Genomic DNA, 17,399 nt, shown 5'->3' with positions numbered 1-17,399 from the left:
TGTCCTAATCACTACAGGATTTACTGTGATTTTTTCCCACATTTACGGAGAATTTTGACAAGGGGGCTACGGAAAATTACCACAAGCTGTTTACAGAATTTTCAGTAGCCTTTTGCCACCGTGCTCCTTACTGTGACTATATGGGAGCTTAGGTTGTGCTGGAAATTCTGCTTCTGACGGGGGACAGCTCGACATCCCCCGGGTGTCCGAAGTTACCCCAGTTGACGGCAGACGGCACCGTTAGTCTTAATCTGTTCCAAGCCCTGTGTTTTCATTCTCATCGCAGCACATAACTTGCGTAATTACATGTGTCGCGTGTAGATTGTTTTTTCGATCTAGGTTAGGGATTTTAATTTTCTTTTCTGTCCCCGATTACGTTAACAGAATGAGAATGTAATCTTTTAGTATTTGGCTTTTTTTTTATTTAGCATAACTACATTTGGCTGCGCGTGCGTAGCACTAGCTTGTGTAATTACGTAGCGTGTAGATTATCTTTTGTTTTTACTTTTTTGTTCTCAGTGTAACACTCTAGGGAGTTAATTTTTTTTTCTGTCCCAGACGAGTGAACAGAATGAGTAAAAGCCTTTTATTGTTAATGTTTTTTGCATAACTATATGTTGCAGTATTTAAAAAAAGTTTTTTTGGCAGTGTTAGTGGTTTTACTGATGATCTCTGCTCTCATCTGGGCACAATCCCAACCAGTGTCTTCACCCGGCGGGGGTACCGACTAGCCGAAAACAGTAGGCTGAAGGTCTCAGGGGGATTCCACGTCAATCCATCACGGGCCCCAAAAAGCACTTGTTCAGATCCGGCTCCCAAATTTTCCTATCGTAGCCTACCACCCCAAAGGGAAAACTCAAATAATTCTTTTTGCAAAAAAAAAAATTTAGGACTTTTAAACCGACTTAAGCCATGGGCTTTTTTTTAAATTTCAAAAAAAAAAAAATTTAAAACTTCTACCTCAGTTTTTAAAAAAATTTTGTCCTTAGGGGGCTCAAAAGGGTTGAAATCAGTAAATGGCAAATGAGACAGTGAGAAACGAGTTTGGGCCCCCCAGCCTTTGCCATAAAGAACGTTTTGGACCAAAAAGAACCGTTTTATGACTTCCCAAAATACGCCATCTTACTTTTTGACCAAATTTGGGATCAAAAAAACCCCAAGGAGGTACCCTAACTGCCAGCAAAATATTGACGATGGCAATCCATTAACACCAGAAATATTGTCAAAAAACTTTAAAAGTTATCTTAGTGTTTACCAAAAAATTGACTTAAGGACACCTATATGGGTCCCGTGCATTAAAATGTTATCCTGGTGTCTGTCCTAACACTCTGGAACCATTTCGAGGTAAACGTCTGCATTAAAAAAGTTTAGGTCAACGTTTTCTTACTGTGTTATGCCTAAATGTTCGGTGGTGTCGTGCAGGAGGTTGGCGTCGTCCACGGTAACGGGGCCCCGTTAACTGATATTTTTCCAACAGTATTGAAACCTTTCTGACTCTATTTCAACAAAGGAACTCAAAGTAATGATGAAAATTAATTTTAACAAAAAATGTTGAAAAAATGCATGTGCGCAATTTACTAAAAATAAACGTTAACAACCCTGCCGTTCCTTCTGGACTTGGAAGAACGCGCGCGTGCTAGATGCTCCGTGCAGTCTCCTCCCAGGCGCGGGCCACCACCTGGCTTGCATTCTTCATGTCGATGGTCTTGAAGGATTTCTGGGTATCCCTGGCGATCAACATTTGAGGTCCGTGAGGCCGTTCACCTCGATGACCCCTTGATCAGGTAAATAGGCTAAACAAGAGAACAGAAAGAAACAAGAAGGAAAGACATCAAAGAATTGATATCACATGGGAGGGACTCGTTCTTTACAAAGCTAGATGGATGTGTCAGTCGCTGATCGTTACATGAATTGTCCTCAGACGATTGTAATTTTGCATTTCAACGAACGCTTCCGGTTGGTTCTCCTCTCAGGCAGGGAACATCGATGCATCGCGATATCTCGAGATATCGATTCTCGTGCATAATCGAATTTACACTAGAGTCCGTGAGTCCGTGCCAAAAACCTGCTTTTTCCATGACCAAAACCCTCAGAAGGACACATTTCTTAAAAAAAAAGTCAAATGAAACTTATTATTTTGTCTCTCATCTCCAACATAAGACATGCAACACCTGCCAAGAAAATTTTTATTAGGAAGAAACCGCTAGCAGTTCTGAGACATATATCACGATTAGCGAGAAACGATGTTTCTTTATGACCAAATTTCTCAAAATTATCCATTATCACTTGGAAAATACCCTCCTAGTTTTTTGTTGGCCAAAGATCTCTGGTCGTTGTCGTTGTTGTTTGCGTTCCAGTGGCGTTCTATATCAAAAGATGCAAACACTTGAAAAGAGGTTTGTTTCACATAATGCACTAAAAACGTCTCTCTTTCATGTTCATTTTTTCAATTTCTCATTGCAAGCAAAAAAAAAGTTCATTTACGATCTAGCGACTGACACTCCATCTTTTATTTGATACCACTCTCATTTTCCCCCATGCTGTCAGATCTGAGATAAAGATGTCCCCCCCCAAAAATCATTTTTGAACACAATACTCGTTCTCTTCACATAGAGTTTTGTATGTTAGTGAGTGGTGTGTAAAGAACGAGTAAAAATATTGATATGATCATCAAAATCTAAAACCTAATGAACTTACAATGAACAAAAACCAATGAGAACACTACGTTGTTAAAAAAGCCGAACATTTCAAGGAAAACGGTACGGCTAGACCGTACCTCGCGGTGTACAGAACAACTAAACCCAAAAACCGTGCTTCCCATAAGAGCCCATGTCATGAAAAACCGTACTCCGTACCCCAAAAGCCGTACCGGCTGAGGTACGGTGGTACCAGACAAATTGTCTCCCAGACTGTGCCTGTACCTTTTCCCGTGGATTTTATCTGCAGTGTATAAACCGAACTGTCAACTTGCTACTATACAAATGCATACTTGGGCGAGTATACACCTGCCAGCACCTGCGAAGCATAGAGATATGCGGCGCCAAGCGTGCAGTTAAGCATGTGCTTAGTAGACAGATATGTTTGCAGCTAATTAACGATGTACATACAAACCTGAACTGTCTGGCGGCGCTGCCGCACGGCAGCGCATTGATGAGAAGGCGGCCCGTCCCGGTGAAGTCCTCGTTCGTGAAGGGGAGGAAGCGTTGTCCAGAAGAAGGTGGAGGCCGCTGCTCACTCGCCGCTCCTGGAACTGGCTCTCGGACACGGCGGTGCGCGCATTCGACCCACAGGTCACCTTGATGACCCCTCCTTGCTCCACAGCTGTACAAAAAAAAGGAAAAAGATAAGAGAACTGATTTACAATAACAGGGATTGTCGAGGGGTTACCCTACTCCGGGAATCGTGTGTAGACCCAGACTCGTAATCATTCAAAATAATTTCAAAATTATGTCGAAAAAAAAAAGCTTGCCAAAATTTTCCAAGCTTAGAGTGCACTGGCTTTGCAGTGTGTGCGTGAAACATTCCAGTTTTTTACCTGTATGCGATGGTAGGATGCATTGTCCATGATGAGGAGCGACGGGCTCGGTCAGGTTCGGCACAATGTCCTCTTGAGCTAATTTATTTAATACGTGCAACGCCTTCCCATGACCCCCTCCGATTTTGACCAAAAATTTTTTCTGAGATGCCCTTATGGTAAGAAAAAACATCCTAAAATATTAGGTCGCTAAAAAATTTATTGGCCGAGAAAACCAATGTTTTCTAAATTTGCCACTTTTTTTACTTAATTTGGGAGTTTCTTTACTACTCTGATGTTTTTGGTGCTAAGTGGCTGAAAATCAGAATTCTTATGTAAAATTGCCCAAGGAACAAGAATATGGTCACAGATTTGACCTACGACCGATATCTTGAGAAATACTTACCCAAAACGACCAAATTTTACTGAAAATACCCAAATTTTGGGGAAACGGTCAAAAATATTTTTCATCCACGATCCGTTGACGCTATCTTGTAGAAAAAGAGCTAATAAAGCCAATGAGCACACGCCCAGGTTCGTAGCTCAAACCGTTTAGAAGCTGTAAGGCGTCAAAGTTAGAGGTTTTTTTTAGGGGGCCTGAAAACTGGCACTTTTGCGAGGGGGCCACCACTCTCATTTCAGGCGTACACAAGATTACGGGATTACGGGAAATTTACCAGGGATTACGCGTGAAATTTTCGAAAATTGGTGTGAAAACGTTGAAAAATAGCTCAAAAACGTTGAAAAATGACTAAAAACGTTGAAAAATGACAAAATTTTGTCAAGGATTACGTGATTACGCCATGGATTACCAGAGATTACCAGCCAATTTGTACACAGGATTACGGGGGTGGTGGCCCCCTCGCACTTTTGATCTCTGCGCTCAATGTCCGGCACCCGAGCCGTACCAGCCATGATCCTTGCTTTCGAGGTGAGGTCTGCGTGCGCAATGGGAGTCAAGAAGAGGGTGAAGCGGCCCAGCGTTTCTGAACAGGGTCCTCTTTAGAGCGCCTGAACAGCCGAGGGTTGGTAATCTCACCAAGCGGCGCTTGGAAAGCACTCGCCGCACCGTGGGCTCGCTGAAGGCCACGAACAATGCTATTCGGTGTAAGTCTAAAACTGTCGCCCTCGACAAGCTTCGGATTCTGTTGGCTGCCCCATCCTTCGCTCTCTTTCCCACATGGTCCAAAGCTATTGCCCCCGACCCCTCAACCTGCCCCCAAAACCGGATATATTGTGTGTTGTTCCAGATGAATTTCAAGCTTTTTGTCGGAAGCTGTTGCCCTTTGGTAAGCTTAGGAAGTTCTTCGGAATCTGTCGGCGTTTCCCCCGGCGGTTTTCTCACTTTCCCAACCCTGAGGGGTCGAGGGCGAGGGGTTTGAAAAGTTGGGAAAGGGTGGAAAACAGCAAGGGGCAGCCGACGATTTGCGATTCTCTCCCGAACCTTCCTGGTCAAAATCGGAGGGGGTCATGGGAAGGCGTTGCACGTATTAAATAAATTAGCTCAATAGAGGTTCTTTCGGAACCCCTAAAAATACTTCCGGCGGCCATGCCAGCAACATACCATGAGAATCAGAAAACGGCTGAAGTATCATCAAAATTAGTAAAACGACCAGAAAAATAGATCTTACGACCAGAACGGTTATAGGCTGATAGGCTACCAATCTAAGAATCGTGAACCCATTCAACACAGCTCGAAACAGATCGCCAAATTCAGCCGTACGCTACAACAATTGTTTTCGTAAATTAATGATAAATCTTTGATTGATTTTGCCGCACAAATTGTGCTTTAAGTATTTGTTACGACACTTTTTGTATGATTACAAAACAATTGTAAAGCATTTGTTATGGAACTTTTCGTATCTTTACAAACTATTCGTACTATTTAACCAAAAATAGATAAAAAATTAATGAATACACAAAGAGGGTACCCTCTTTGGAGGGTACTTATGGAAATACTCAAATTTTACAAATGACATTTAAGATAAGAATTACTCAATAATTGGACAGTTACGAAGTGGATAGCTCATGAAGGCGCTGTAAGCGAGGGGGCGACCACTCGAGAAATCCTCCCTAGAGCCCTAGAAATCTCTGGAAAATCCGAAATCTTTCCCCAAAAAGACTGAAATTAAGGCAGATTGTAGGCTTAAAAATGGCCGGAATTCGACGAAATCTCTTGTCCTAAGAAATCTAGTGTCCCCAAACATCGTACGTGGTTGCCCCCTCGGCTGTAAGTCTACAGAAAATTTGTAAGATGAGGATACGAAGAGTGTTCATAAACTGACAACAAACTCTTTCAAGTCTATGACTTTTACTCGTAAACATAAGTCTACAAACAAGGAGCCAAAAATGTTTGTAATAAACTTACAATAACTTTTTACAGCGGGTGTCTGGATGTTGGTAGCGATAAACAGATAAACGGCGAGCTTCCTTTGGAATGACGAACGCGCCTGCAGGATGGTAGTGATGATGGCACTTAACCCGTGCCTAAGACGCTGACCCTGGTGCGACATGGTAAAACATCTGATCTAGAACAAAAAAAAGGAGGCAAAAATACTACCAGTTTATTTGTAAAAATCCTAGCAGTCACAAAAACACATTCGATTAAAATGTCTCCACCAGCTTCTTTATCACTCCTCAAATGTCTAAGTACTTTTTGTAAGTACATTTGAATGATTTAAATTCAAATATGCGAAGAACCAAACAAGCCCTTGCTACTTCAGCCGCGTACATTTTAACACTGCAATTGCAAGGCGACTAAAGTACATTTTTGGCGATAAAATTAGGTATCGCCAATAAACGGCCTCACGGAAAAGTATTGCCTTCAGAACGGCGATACACAGAAGTATCGCCAAAATTTGGCGATACTTTTCGGTATTGCCAAAACCACGGCATTAAACGAAGGTCTTGTCCCCTTGATTTGTTCGACGTTTATTGCCAAATCGTGGCAATACTCCAAAGTATCGCCAAAATTTGGCAATACTTTTGTGTATTGCCGTTTTGAAGGCAATACTTTTCCGTAAGGCCGTTTATGGGCGATACTCAATTCTATCGCCAAAAAAGGTACTAAAAGTATTGCCGTTGGATTTACAGTGATTGAGCCTACTTCAGCCCAGGCCGAAGGTGTTTGGACACCACGCAGGCTCAAGGCGCTACAAAACCTAGGCCTACGAAGCATTTACATCATAACTACGAAGAAAACGAAGGCATCGTAGAATTGCTTCGTATTATGAAGAAATGCTTCGTATTACGAACGATTTTGTTTCATAATTCAAAGCACTTCATAGATTTTACAATGCTTTCATTTTCTTCGTGCGTGATACCAAGTGATTCTTCGTAGAGTTTTTGCTGTGCAAGCGCGCCTAACTCTCAGAGCGTATTTGTTACATAAGGGGCCGTCCACTAAGTACGTTACGCAGTTTTAAACACAAAGCAGCATGCTAAATGCCCCCTCCCCCTGGCTCCTCCCGCTGCGTAACGCTGACCCAGCCCCCCTCCCATTGGTCACAGCGTAAAGTGAAGCGAGAACTCATCTTTTCGCGATTTTACCCTTGTGTACCGTTTCAGCTTGGACGATGTGCTTTCGCACTAAATATAATGAACGAATCGTTACGCTGGCTTGAACCCCTCGCTAGAAAATTCATGAGTCTGACCGGATGATTCTGTTGCGTTCCAAACTTAGGAACACAGGCTATATGCCATGATTTCACTGGTAAAACTAAAGCGTAACTCTATGCTTGAGTCAAGCGTAAAGTTACGCTTAAAATGAAGCATACTACACACTAAATGCTTATGGACTTTATCGGACTTTATGTCCATAACTATGGCCGTATTTGTGCATATTGAAGTTATGTACAAATTTGTACATAAATTAGGTACAATGGTTTACATACTTAAGCACAATATGGAAATATTGTTCCTAATTTATGTACAAATTTGCAAATAAGTTCTGTATGTACAAAAACGGCCATTGCTATGGACAATTAAGTACATAAGACATTTAGTGTGTAGGGAAATTCCTCCATGCATTTAGATAGGGGTAATCTTGGCCGATAAACCTGTTATGCTTGATTTCAAAAGTAACCTGATTACGCTTGAAAGCAGAGGGTAATACTACGCTTCAGTTCTACCAGTGTTCGATTTACCTGAGTTCGAGATCACCAGCAGGGGCACCTTGAGCAGGGGGATCCCCTGGCTGCCCGGGGCGTTGGCGCAGAAAGCGACGGCGCTGCTTCATCTTCGGCGCCCCATTGGCCATCTTCTCGCAATGCAAGGGCGTAGGTCCTGCCGGGAAGCGCCTTGGAGAACAGCTAGCAGCTAGCCCTCGTTTCGTGCAGGACTCGTCGCGCTCGAGACGTCGAAGGGCTGCGGGTAGGCGAGCAGGATGCCCTCCAACCCCTACCGGCTGCAGGTTGGCTCGCAAAGTGCTCTGCTCCTTGATCTCGGCCATGCCTTGGCGTCGAAGGACTTCCACAGCCTCCCCCTACACTGTGGCAAAAGACTGCCGAAAAGTAGATTAAAGGACCCAGTCAGTGGCCGCCGAGTGGAGAACAAAAGTAACAGAGTTCTCCAAAGAAGCTCTGGCCCGGAAAAAGAACAAAATCGGAAGTAAGAATTTGCAGTTTCTATGAGAAATATACGCTGCGGACCTCATGCGCAGCGTATATTTCTCAAAGGAACTGCAATTTCTTACTTCCGTTTTTGTTCTTCTTCTTCCGGGCTAGAGCTTCTTTGGAGTACTCTCTCCAAAAGCCAGGAACCAGTGCACAAGTTTCGAGTGGTTCCTGGGTTTTCTATTTACTTTATCTTGGATCCCGCTCGGAAATAAAACAGCTAAAGGAACCTGTCAGTGGGTAAATTCCTAATGGTTCCTGGCTTTTAGATCACTTTTGTTCTTCACTCGACGACGACTGCTAGAGTCTATTTGCCTGGTGTGATTCTCCGTACCCACAACCCAACATTGTCCGTAACATCTTTTCGTTCATGGCCTCCATGGGACTTACAGCATCCTTCGTAGGATTTCCAGTTTGCGCCGCATGCCCGTTGCAGACCAATGGGATGCACGGGAGAAGATTTTAACCCCTACACTCTAAATTGGCATGCCGAGCGACTGGGCGGCTTAGTAACCTGCTACACTTTTTAGGGCCCCAAATGTCGTCCAATTTCTGGGCGAGTCGCTTTGTCACCTGGCCCAGCAACTGACCCTTTTCTATGACAGGACCAAGGTGCCCAGATTCTAGGCACCTTCAGGGCTGCTGCTGAGCTATGGGTGAAGGCAAGTTGCCTCATGATTTGTGAACACCGAGTCTAGACGACAAAGGTGCTCAGGAACTGGGCGACTTTTGCCGCCCTAAAAAGTGGAGCAGGTGGCTAAGGCGCCCAGCCCAGTCAAGGGCATGTCAACTTAAGAGTGTACAGAGAACATTGACAAGAAGGCTACGGAAAATGTTGGGTTCACTGGTGAATGAAAGGCATTAAAATTATGCCCTCCCTTAAAGGGCATAAATCGTTAATGCCTTTGGGAAGGGCATTAAAATTTTGCTTGAAATTCCTATACCATTTACGCCCTTCCCAAGGGCATAAACGATTTATGCCTTTGTTTTACCAGTGTTCTGCGTAGAGAGAATTCTCAAAAGTTGTTTACAGATCGCACCTTGTTTGCCACAGTGTGCTGCAGCGTGGCCTTCTGCGTGAAACATGCATAGACAAGGGTAGAGTCGTTTAGATGTGTGAATCCACAGACTCAAACTCAGACCGCGCATACACGGTAGGTGTACGCCAGACCGTCGCTTATCGTAACCAAGGGGAAATCACTGTGAATTTCAGCGTACAAATTAATGAATTTCAGTCGAATTTCGAGGAATTTCAGTCACTATTCGATGAATTTTAGTCAAAATTCGAGGAATTTCAGTCAAATTTTGATGAGTTTCAGTGAGTTTTACATATTTGATGAATTTCGGTGCACAAATTTGGCTGTAGTTATTTCCCCTTGATCGTAACCGGCTTCTCGCTATCGCGCCAGTTCCGCAAATCCACGCCTGGCCTTCTTTAGCCTACGGCATCGGCACACAAATTGACGTAACCGCAAGTCGAAACACCATTTAGATTCTACATTAATACAACCCCTACCCCCACCCTTGTGGGGGGCTTTGTGTTGCAGGTGAACATTTTAACTGGTATGGCGTTTTATTTCGTGCGAATTGGAGGAAAGAAATTGACAAAGCACAATGATTTTGGCAAATTGTTTATTCGTTATCTGTTTGTCATGTCAAGAACGCCGTTTCCCGTCCATCCCGTTGACTAGGCCGAGGCTCGGTACAGCTCCCGGTGGTCCTGCTTGATGAAGTCGGCAGCGCGCTCAGCCACCATGATGGTGGGCGCGTTGGTGTTGCCGCTGGTGAGCGTGGGGATGACCGACGCGTCGGCGACTCGCAGTCCGCGCACGCCGCGCACCAGGAGGCGCGTGTCGACCACGGCGCCCATGCGGCACGTGCCCACGAAGTGCCACGTCGTGTAGGTGGTCGTCCGCGCCAGGCACCGCAGGTGCTCGTCCGACCCGAAGGCGAGGTGCCTGACGATTCACAAATTACGAATCAACAATTTGAATAGGTGATGTTCCTGGAGTCCTTGCCGTGTTTCTGAGAAACGTCTTCGCAACCGGCCCCTGCCCAGTGTTTCAAAGACTGGGCCGAGGGCTGGGCCCGAGGGTTCAACTACTCCGGTGCAATCCTAAACGCTAACCGCCCCGCGATGAGGAACGGCCGCGCGTCCTCCAGTGACTAGTAGTGACAGCGGAAAGATGGGGCGAGCAGCTGAGCGGTCAGGTCGGCCGGCCACGCGGAGAGAGGAGAGAAGATCTCTCAGAGAACCGAAACAAACTTTTAATAACTAGAACGGGCACTTATCCGCGCACGGAATTACTCTATGTACTTTTTTGTGCATAAGCTTTGCAAAAAATTGACCATGTATTTTGAAGTGCACAAATGTGCGCAATGGAGTACGAATGTCCTTTGATGCGCTTACGCGCTCAAATTTGTGCAAATTTTATGCACAGAAAAAGTACGTGGTAATTAGAAGTGTTGGCGTTGCCCTCCCCAAACTTGACCGGCCCCCTCGGGGAGCGATTGTAGCGTGGGCAACCTTCTTCTCTCGATGTGACTTGGCTTGGGCCATCCAAGGTCACCAAGGCTAAAGTCAGTCGTCATGGTTTTCGTTCGTCTTAAATATTTCATGAAAATCGTGAGTCCGTCGCGATGATGTCTATTTTTTTCGACGCACACCGGTCTATGTCTTATGTCTTCTCTGAACTTCGTACTGATAGACCTACTTTATGCGAAACGATATCAGTGAAAAAAAAAGCGATTTAGTGGATAATAGTTCTGATATTTTTGATTGAATTTAATGTCAGTAACTAAATTTACAGCCAAAATTATACGAGAGAGAGATGCTTATATGACGAAGAGTTAGTGTGACTAGAGCAAACAGATGGAACGATGTCCGTCCGAGAACAGGACCCCCATTTTCTTAGGCAGTCTGTATCGCCACTTAATTGTGCCCCCGTGAGTCTTTCCTTTCAGGTAACGGAGACAGGCTGTGGCGTATGAAAGTCCGAGAGCAGTTGGGATGCACCCGTTTATTGAAGCGCACTGCAAAACAAATTGTGAGTTAGTCTCTAGTGCGAACATGTGCGAACTATGTCGAACATGCGAACTATGAACATGGGCGAGCAGTGCCAAATGATGTCTCACACTTGCAAGCGTGAGACAAAGGTGGCTACGCTTGTAAGCGTGAGACATGGTGGTTCACACTAAATAGTGTGAGACTGTCTCACACTTGGATTTGCTGTACCGATTGGACGAGTGCACTCACGGCAAAAGTAAGCTTAGTGTCCTGGTTTCCCCGGCGCACCCTGAGAAAATAGGGCATTTTCCCCAGGGTGGGCCTGGGAAACACGGACATTATTTTTGCCGTTCTGAGAAAACATTGGTTCTCACTTGATGACAATGTCACTTTTAATTTTCCTTTCAATGATCGCTATTTGATGACACAGTTGTCACGCTCATGCAAACAGTATGGGAGCTTTGATGAAACTGTCATCTCCTCCTGATGACATTGTCCTCGCGAGTGACGAAAATGTCATTTAAGTGACAACAAATTTTGGCATACACTAAATTCTTGTGGACTTTTTAATACATGGAATGACCCTAACGTGCGTCTGGCATCTGCACACATTTTGGGTGTTTTTACAGCCTGGTCACGAGTCACGACTATTTCGCCTTAAAAGGGCGGCGCTGGGGACGCAGAGCATATCGTTCCACCATGGCTCGTCTCAGCCTCGTCGTCCTCGCCCTCTGCGCCGTCGTCGCGGTAAGTCCAGCTGCCACCGGAAGGCCGCCCAATCGGTTTACTGAGCAGCCATTCTGGTGTACCTGAAGCTTGTGTAAATCTCTTCTCTATCGCAGGCTCACAAGCCGCAGCAGCCACACTTGAAGGGTGGCAAGCCTCAGGGTAGCCTCCTAAACGGCCGGCCCTTGGGTGTGGGTATCCCTGAGGGCCGCTGGCCTCAGGGTCTCCTCCAGCGCGGCCAGCCTCAGGGTCGCCCCCAGCGCGGCCAGCCTCTGGCTAGCGGCCGGCCCTTGGGTGTGGGTATCCCTGAGGGCCGCTGGCCTCAGGGTCTCCTCCTGCGCGGCCAGCCTCAGGGTCGCCCCCGGCGCCACGCCAACGGCACTCCGGCCCAGAAGCCCGTCGGTATCAAGGCGTGGCTCAAAGCCAAGGAGGCGGAGCTCAAGGGCTGGGCCGCCAAGGAGGCCGGCCAGCTCAAGTCGCAGTGGAAGACCAAGGTGGTGCCCCACATCGCCGCTCTCAAGGAGAAACTCGGCGCAGAGTGGCAGAAGGACGCTCCCAAGATCGTCGCCCTGCTCAAGGCGAAGACTGGCGCCGTCTTCGAGAAGGCCGTCAACTTCCTCAACAAGAAACTCCAGGCTTGAGCGAGGTTCCAAGCGCGCGGCGCACAGCGAAAGTGGCAATAGGGCCGCAATAAAACTGCCATGCCTGTGAATGCTTGTCAGCCGTTTATCCCTCTTACACAAAACTGCATCACCATCGGATGTGCTCACTGAGAACACCTTCCAAACTATTTTAGGCCTTCCAAAGAAAAGCAGCTTGTTGTAACAAAGTATGAGCATACATAAGCTTACAAAGAAAATACTTTGTAGTTTAATTTACGAACTGTTTCTTCGTATAACAAAGTAAATTAGTTTGTATTACGTATGGTCAAAATACTTCATAAGGTGTTCAGCATGCATAAAATTGTATCATTCATGGGACAAATAAAAACGTCCCAAGCAATTTAGTGTGTAACTTGGGCGAAACTTACGTGCAGGCCGGCGCAAGGCGAGGGTCGCGGCTCAGCGCGAGTCCACGCTTCCGGAGTGGCCCTTCCATTCGCAGTGCCAGGCGCAGGCCCGCCACCACCACCGACAGGTCGTGGTCTGCGTCGTCGGTGAAGTAGCCGAGCCGAACGAGCGGGGGTCCTGAGCAGCCAGAAAAGCAGCATGTTCATTTGCCCTGTGTTAATTGACAGACGCCACACTGATAAAAATTTTGTCGTAACTTAGCGATTCATTGCTTCCTAATTTTTTTAGCGACAAGATTTCAACTTAAGTTGTACTGGAATTTTCACAACGCCGAAAGGAATGTGACAAAGTGTCACGTTCCTTTGAGCATGCATGCATATCTGTCCATTCGTTTGAATGTGAGTAAGCTATTTCATGGCCGATTTGCAATCATAAACGGTTGTGACACAATGTTCAAAGGAACGGGACGCTTTGTCACATGCGTTTCGACGTGATGTCACGTTCCTGGAATGAGAGTGTTACCAACCACTGGCACTAACCTAAAGGGTCCGAAGAGTTGATGTGGACGCTGCCACGGCTGCGCGGATGGAGTGCGACGGATTGCATAGAAATGCGGTTCATGCGCCACTCGTCGCTGTCCAGGCACCTAGTGGAAGCAAGGATTTAATTAGGACAGTTAGTTGTCGGTTGTTATTCGGTTGGGGCTTCAAAAAATGTGTGTTTGTCTGCCCGTGGACTTCTCCGTCTGAAGACTCGGCAGCCGCCGGCTTCCGGTCCGGACGTGTTGGTGTTTCGAGGGAGACCTGCCAGAAGCCAGCGCCGCCAGGCCGGAAACGAAAGCTAGTACGTTGCTCGTTTATCGTTTGTCGATGTAAAGAATTTTGGCTGAAATTTGGACTGAGCTTTGTTCAACAACATTCAACAACATTCAACAACATTCAACGCCTCAGGTGTTATGTCTCGCTAAAGTATTTCAATGGCCGAAACAGCGGCTACCGTTTTCTAATCCAGGCCTCCTCCGAACACTGAGAATGAAAGAGTCGCCACTATCACCCTTCAAATGGGTGATGCAACTTTGTTTCAAAATTTTGGGTGACGAAAAATTCATCACTCGAAATTTGGCAACAGGCGTTACTTCGCCAAAATTATGGTAACGTCGTCGGCCACGCCGTGAAGTCCCCGATGGCGTTGAGGCCTGCGGATCTCACGGCGCCCAACGCCGAAGTCCGTTTTGTTCTACGACCAGCACTTCCAGAGCTACAAGGACGCACCACGAGGCGACCGGTCGCCGCCGTCCAGGCGGAGGAGGATATTGTGATTATTTTTGAGGCCAAAGAAGCTCTGGCTACGAGGAGTCTGGGACTTTTGACTTCAGGGTTGGGTTGAGGGGCTCCCGGCCCACGGAAACGAAGTTTGGTCAAGTTCCGGCCAGCAGTTCGTCGAGGATAGCGTCGAACAGCTGGATTTTTGGACTTTTTCTGCTGAATGGATAATGTTTATCGCCATCCTAGACGGACAACGGCTAGTCGGACCTTGACCAAAACTTGGTTTCCAGGTGGGCCGGGACCCCTCCACCCAACCCTGCAGTCAAAAGTCCCGGACACCAAGTAGGTTCATGGCCAGAGCTCCCGGAGCTCCCTTGGCCTCGAGAAAATCACCACTTCCTCATCCGCCTGGACGGCGACCTGATGTACGTCCTCATATCCCTGAAAGTACTGGACGTAGAACAAAACGGCATTCGGTGTCAGGCGCCGTGAGTACCCTGAGCGCCACATGAAAGTCATCGTGGTGGCACCGGAAGGACGTCATCGGGGACCTCACGGCGTGGCCGACGACGTTACTCAAAGTCGGGCGATGAGTTTTTTGACCGCCCAAACTGCCAAAACTTAGTCACCGCCACCGCTGGCCCGTCACCCAAAGTTGAGCGACAATGCGTGCGTGGTGACTCTTTCATTCTCAGTGAAATTCCCAGGGGGAAATCTCTGTGAATTTCTGTGAATCCAATGAATTTCAGTCAAATTTCGATTAATTTTAGTCAAAACTCGATGAATTTCAGTCATAATTCGATAAATTTCAGTCAAAATTTGATGAATTTCGGTCGAAATTTCATGAATTTCAGTGGAAATTCGACGAATTTCAATGAATCTAGTAAATTTTACAAGTGTTATGAATTTCGGCGTACAAATTTGGCTGGAGTTATTTCCCCAAATCGCATTGTTCGCAGTGTTTCGTTAATAGGGGGCGACAGAGGGTCTGCAGGTGTAAGTGCATGCCAAGATAGGGCCCGGCAGCGCTGATCGAGGCGCTGATGCTTACACCGTGCCGTCGTCTGACACCACCGTCCCGTCCAGGACGATCTGCAGGTCCGGCTGCTCGGCCGGCCTCGGCCCGCGCGGCGGTTCGGGCGTCGTCCGCAGGAAGGCCGTGAGCTGCAGGAGGCTGGCCGAGGACAGCGGGCCGCCGCGGTGCCGGCCGTAGTCCTGGAGGTCCTGGCGGCGGTGCTCCCAGTCCACGTGGCACAGGGGCGGCGTGCAGTCGAACGCCATGCCGCTGGGTCCGGGATGGTCCTGCAGCCCTCGGCCCACGGGCAAGTCCGACACGACGGGGATGTTCAGGGCCTGGGTCGCACATGCACGAGTCTGACTTCATATTCGTTGAAGAGTAGTGCTTCGTCCCAATGTCGAGCACATGCGACGGTGATAAAATTTTGCTCCCGTCTGGTAACGCAAATTGTCCGACGTCTGCTTCAAATTCTACTTTCATTAGACAAGTTCCGCATGGAGGACACAAAATTGTAGCATCCACCATCGGATGTGCCTAGAAAGTCATCACCATGCAACCAAAAAAGGTTCTCTTCACTGTGGCAAAAGACTACGGAAAATTCTGTAAACAACTTGTGATAATAGTTACCTGGAGATCTTGCGCTGGTCCAATGCCCGACAATATGAGGATCTGCGGTGTGTGCAGAGCTCCTGCCGTCAGAACGACCTCCCTTCTGGCCCGGACGACACGCACCTGGGATTGAAAATTGACTAAATTAATGGTTTTTTTCTCCGTATCAAGTTGCAATGCCTTTCCTTGGAATGTATGAGTTTCAGCGAGTTTCAGTCTCCGCCACGCAGTACAACACAAAACAAATTAGAAACTTGAGAATTCACTGAAAGTCGAAAGGTGAGACATCTCATCCTGACACTAAATGTTTGTGTCGTGCATGATTTTAAATTTGCATAAATTTATTCATATTCACGACGCAATAGAACACGAAATAAATGGGAATTTTGCGAATTCACTGAAATTCGATAGGTGAGACATCTCATCCTGACACACTAAATGTTTGTGTCAGTGTATGTATAATTTTGTGTGTTGCATGATTTTAAATGTGCATTAATTTATGCATTTTCACGCACGGACAATGGCATCATTCATGGAAAAAAGTCTCATGGCATTTGGTGAGTAAACAATGGGTGTGCGTACCTGGCCTGCCGCATCGCGGAACTTGACGCCCGATGCCCGGGGTTTGGGCGGCAAGCCCTGGTCGTGGTGGAACAGGACCTCGGTGACGGTGGCGTAGGTGATGGCGCGGAGGTTCGGCCTGCCGAGGGCGGGCTGGAGGTAGCCTCGGTACGTGCTCCAGCGCTCGCCGCCCGCCGCCGTCGTCTGGATCACCGAGTGGCCCAGCTGGCCGCGGGCGTTGATGTCCAGGCGCGGAGGCACCCCGGCCTCGGCGAACGCGGCGGCGAAGCGGGGGATGGCCGGGTGGCGGTAGGGCGGCCAGGACACCGCTTGGGGCCCGCCCGTCGAATGGAAGTCTGAACCACGGCGTGCAAACACAACGAAAATAATTTTCCTCTTTTTTGACGGCAGGGCCCAAGTTGGGGAAGAAAAAAACAAGTACTAAAACAAGTATGGAATATGACATATCCAAAAAAGAAGAAAACAAAAATTAAATATACAACATTTGAGATTATTGCGTTCAAAATTTTGACTTTGTTCAATTTCTACCAAATTTGAAAATTTTTGTCAAAATGTTTCATGAAGCTGAAATTCCAATTCAATACCTTTCAAATGAGCTCAGTATGAGCTCTGTAGCTTCATTTTTGAAGAAACTACAGCATTTTCAAAAAAGGTCTGCAACAAAAATGAAAAATTCTAACGCAAGCCATAACTTTTTTTAAAATGGGTATTTTTTGCTCGCAATTGGTTTTGGGAGGTTTCAGACCATAGCCAACAAGATTCATTGAGATCAGAGAGATTGCTTGCAAAAGTATGTCGAACCCCCATGGAATGACCCCCATTTCTTTTCGTATCATATGGTTCCCCTTTCAATGTCATTATATTTTTAAAAACTTAGTTCTGTCCAGCCAATCGATGAACCAATTATGGAAGTTAATGCAAAACATCACGTAAGAATAAATTTTTGCTCTAACATATGGAGGAAGAACTTGATGGATTTGTTTGTTGTGGCAAAAATTTCTGTGCATTTGGTCCTATTCATATATTTGAAGTTAATATACATAAAGTTCATTTAT

The 17,399-nt window shown here is 46.6% G+C and overlaps 3 protein-coding genes across 6 annotated transcripts; 1 reads left to right on the top strand and 2 right to left on the bottom strand.

The window, feature by feature from the left end:
* Positions 1-1,551: 1,551 nt before the first annotated feature.
* LOC117641335 lies at positions 1,552-8,011 on the bottom strand. Of its 3 annotated transcripts, none has more exons than XM_034378564.1 (4): positions 7,660-8,011; positions 5,883-6,042; positions 3,112-3,321; positions 1,552-1,793 (listed from the first exon to the last, which is right to left on the bottom strand). In XM_034378564.1, the coding sequence occupies exons 2-4, from the start codon at positions 6,025-6,027 to the stop codon at positions 1,735-1,737; spliced, it is 414 nt and encodes a 137-aa protein (XP_034234455.1). In that variant the 5' UTR covers positions 6,028-6,042; positions 7,660-8,011; the 3' UTR covers positions 1,552-1,734. The 3 variants fall into 3 exon arrangements, with proteins under 3 accessions (XP_034234455.1, XP_034234454.1, XP_034234457.1); XM_034378563.1 differs by having other exon boundaries at positions 5,883-6,037; XM_034378566.1 differs by having other exon boundaries at positions 7,688-8,011.
* Positions 8,012-9,262: 1,251 nt separating this feature from the next.
* Positions 9,263-12,572, top strand: LOC117641444 (basic salivary proline-rich protein 4-like). 2 transcript variants are annotated; one of them, XM_034378770.1, is made up of 3 exons: positions 9,263-9,281; positions 11,764-11,881; positions 11,977-12,572. In XM_034378770.1, the coding sequence occupies exons 2-3, from the start codon at positions 11,834-11,836 to the stop codon at positions 12,499-12,501; spliced, it is 573 nt and encodes a 190-aa protein (XP_034234661.1). In that variant the 5' UTR covers positions 9,263-9,281; positions 11,764-11,833; the 3' UTR covers positions 12,502-12,572. The 2 variants fall into 2 exon arrangements, with proteins under 2 accessions (XP_034234661.1, XP_034234660.1); XM_034378769.1 differs by lacking the exon at positions 9,263-9,281 and adding an exon at positions 11,149-11,174.
* LOC117641621 (glucose dehydrogenase [FAD, quinone]-like) lies at positions 9,764-17,108 on the bottom strand. The gene is made up of 7 exons (XM_034379108.1): positions 17,090-17,108; positions 16,345-16,679; positions 15,781-15,885; positions 15,187-15,488; positions 13,410-13,516; positions 12,891-13,047; positions 9,764-10,085 (listed from the first exon to the last, which is right to left on the bottom strand). The coding sequence occupies exons 1-7, from the start codon at positions 17,106-17,108 to the stop codon at positions 9,815-9,817; spliced, it is 1,296 nt and encodes a 431-aa protein (XP_034234999.1). The 3' UTR covers positions 9,764-9,814.
* Between the last annotated feature and the right edge of the window lie 291 nt (positions 17,109-17,399).

The sequence above is a fragment of the Thrips palmi genome, unplaced genomic scaffold (genome assembly GCF_012932325.1).
Source record: "Thrips palmi isolate BJ-2018 unplaced genomic scaffold, TpBJ-2018v1 HiC_scaffold_15, whole genome shotgun sequence".
Lineage (NCBI taxonomy): Eukaryota > Metazoa > Arthropoda > Insecta > Thysanoptera > Thripidae > Thrips > Thrips palmi.
This window is presented reverse-complemented; position numbering and strand designations above follow the sequence as displayed.

What these genes read in the sequence shown, in the direction of transcription:
- LOC117641335 (XM_034378563.1), bottom strand. Translation starts at nt 7,964, where the DNA reads ATGGCCGAGATCAAGGAGCAGAGCACTTTGCGAGCCAACCTGCAGCCG. An exon ending in GCTGGTGATCTCGAACTCAG is followed by an intron (nt 6,038 to 7,659) that starts GTAAATCGAACA and finishes GTTCTAGATCAG; the next exon opens with ATGTTTTACCATGTCGCACC. An exon ending in AGCGCCGCCAGACAGTTCAG is followed by an intron (nt 1,794 to 3,111) that starts GTTTGTATGTAC and finishes TCTCTTGTTTAG; the next exon opens with CCTATTTACCTGATCAAGGG.
- LOC117641444 (XM_034378770.1), top strand. Translation starts at nt 11,834, where the DNA reads ATGGCTCGTCTCAGCCTCGTCGTCCTCGCCCTCTGCGCCGTCGTCGCG. An exon ending in CCCTCTGCGCCGTCGTCGCG is followed by an intron (nt 11,882 to 11,976) that starts GTAAGTCCAGCT and finishes TCTCTATCGCAG; the next exon opens with GCTCACAAGCCGCAGCAGCC.
- LOC117641621 (XM_034379108.1), bottom strand. An exon ending in TCCGCGATGCGGCAGGCCAG is followed by an intron (nt 15,886 to 16,344) that starts GTACGCACACCC and finishes TTTCAATCCCAG; the next exon opens with GTGCGTGTCGTCCGGGCCAG. An exon ending in CGCCTTGCGCCGGCCTGCAC is followed by an intron (nt 10,086 to 12,890) that starts GTAAGTTTCGCC and finishes GTGAATCGTCAG; the next exon opens with GCACCTCGCCTTCGGGTCGG.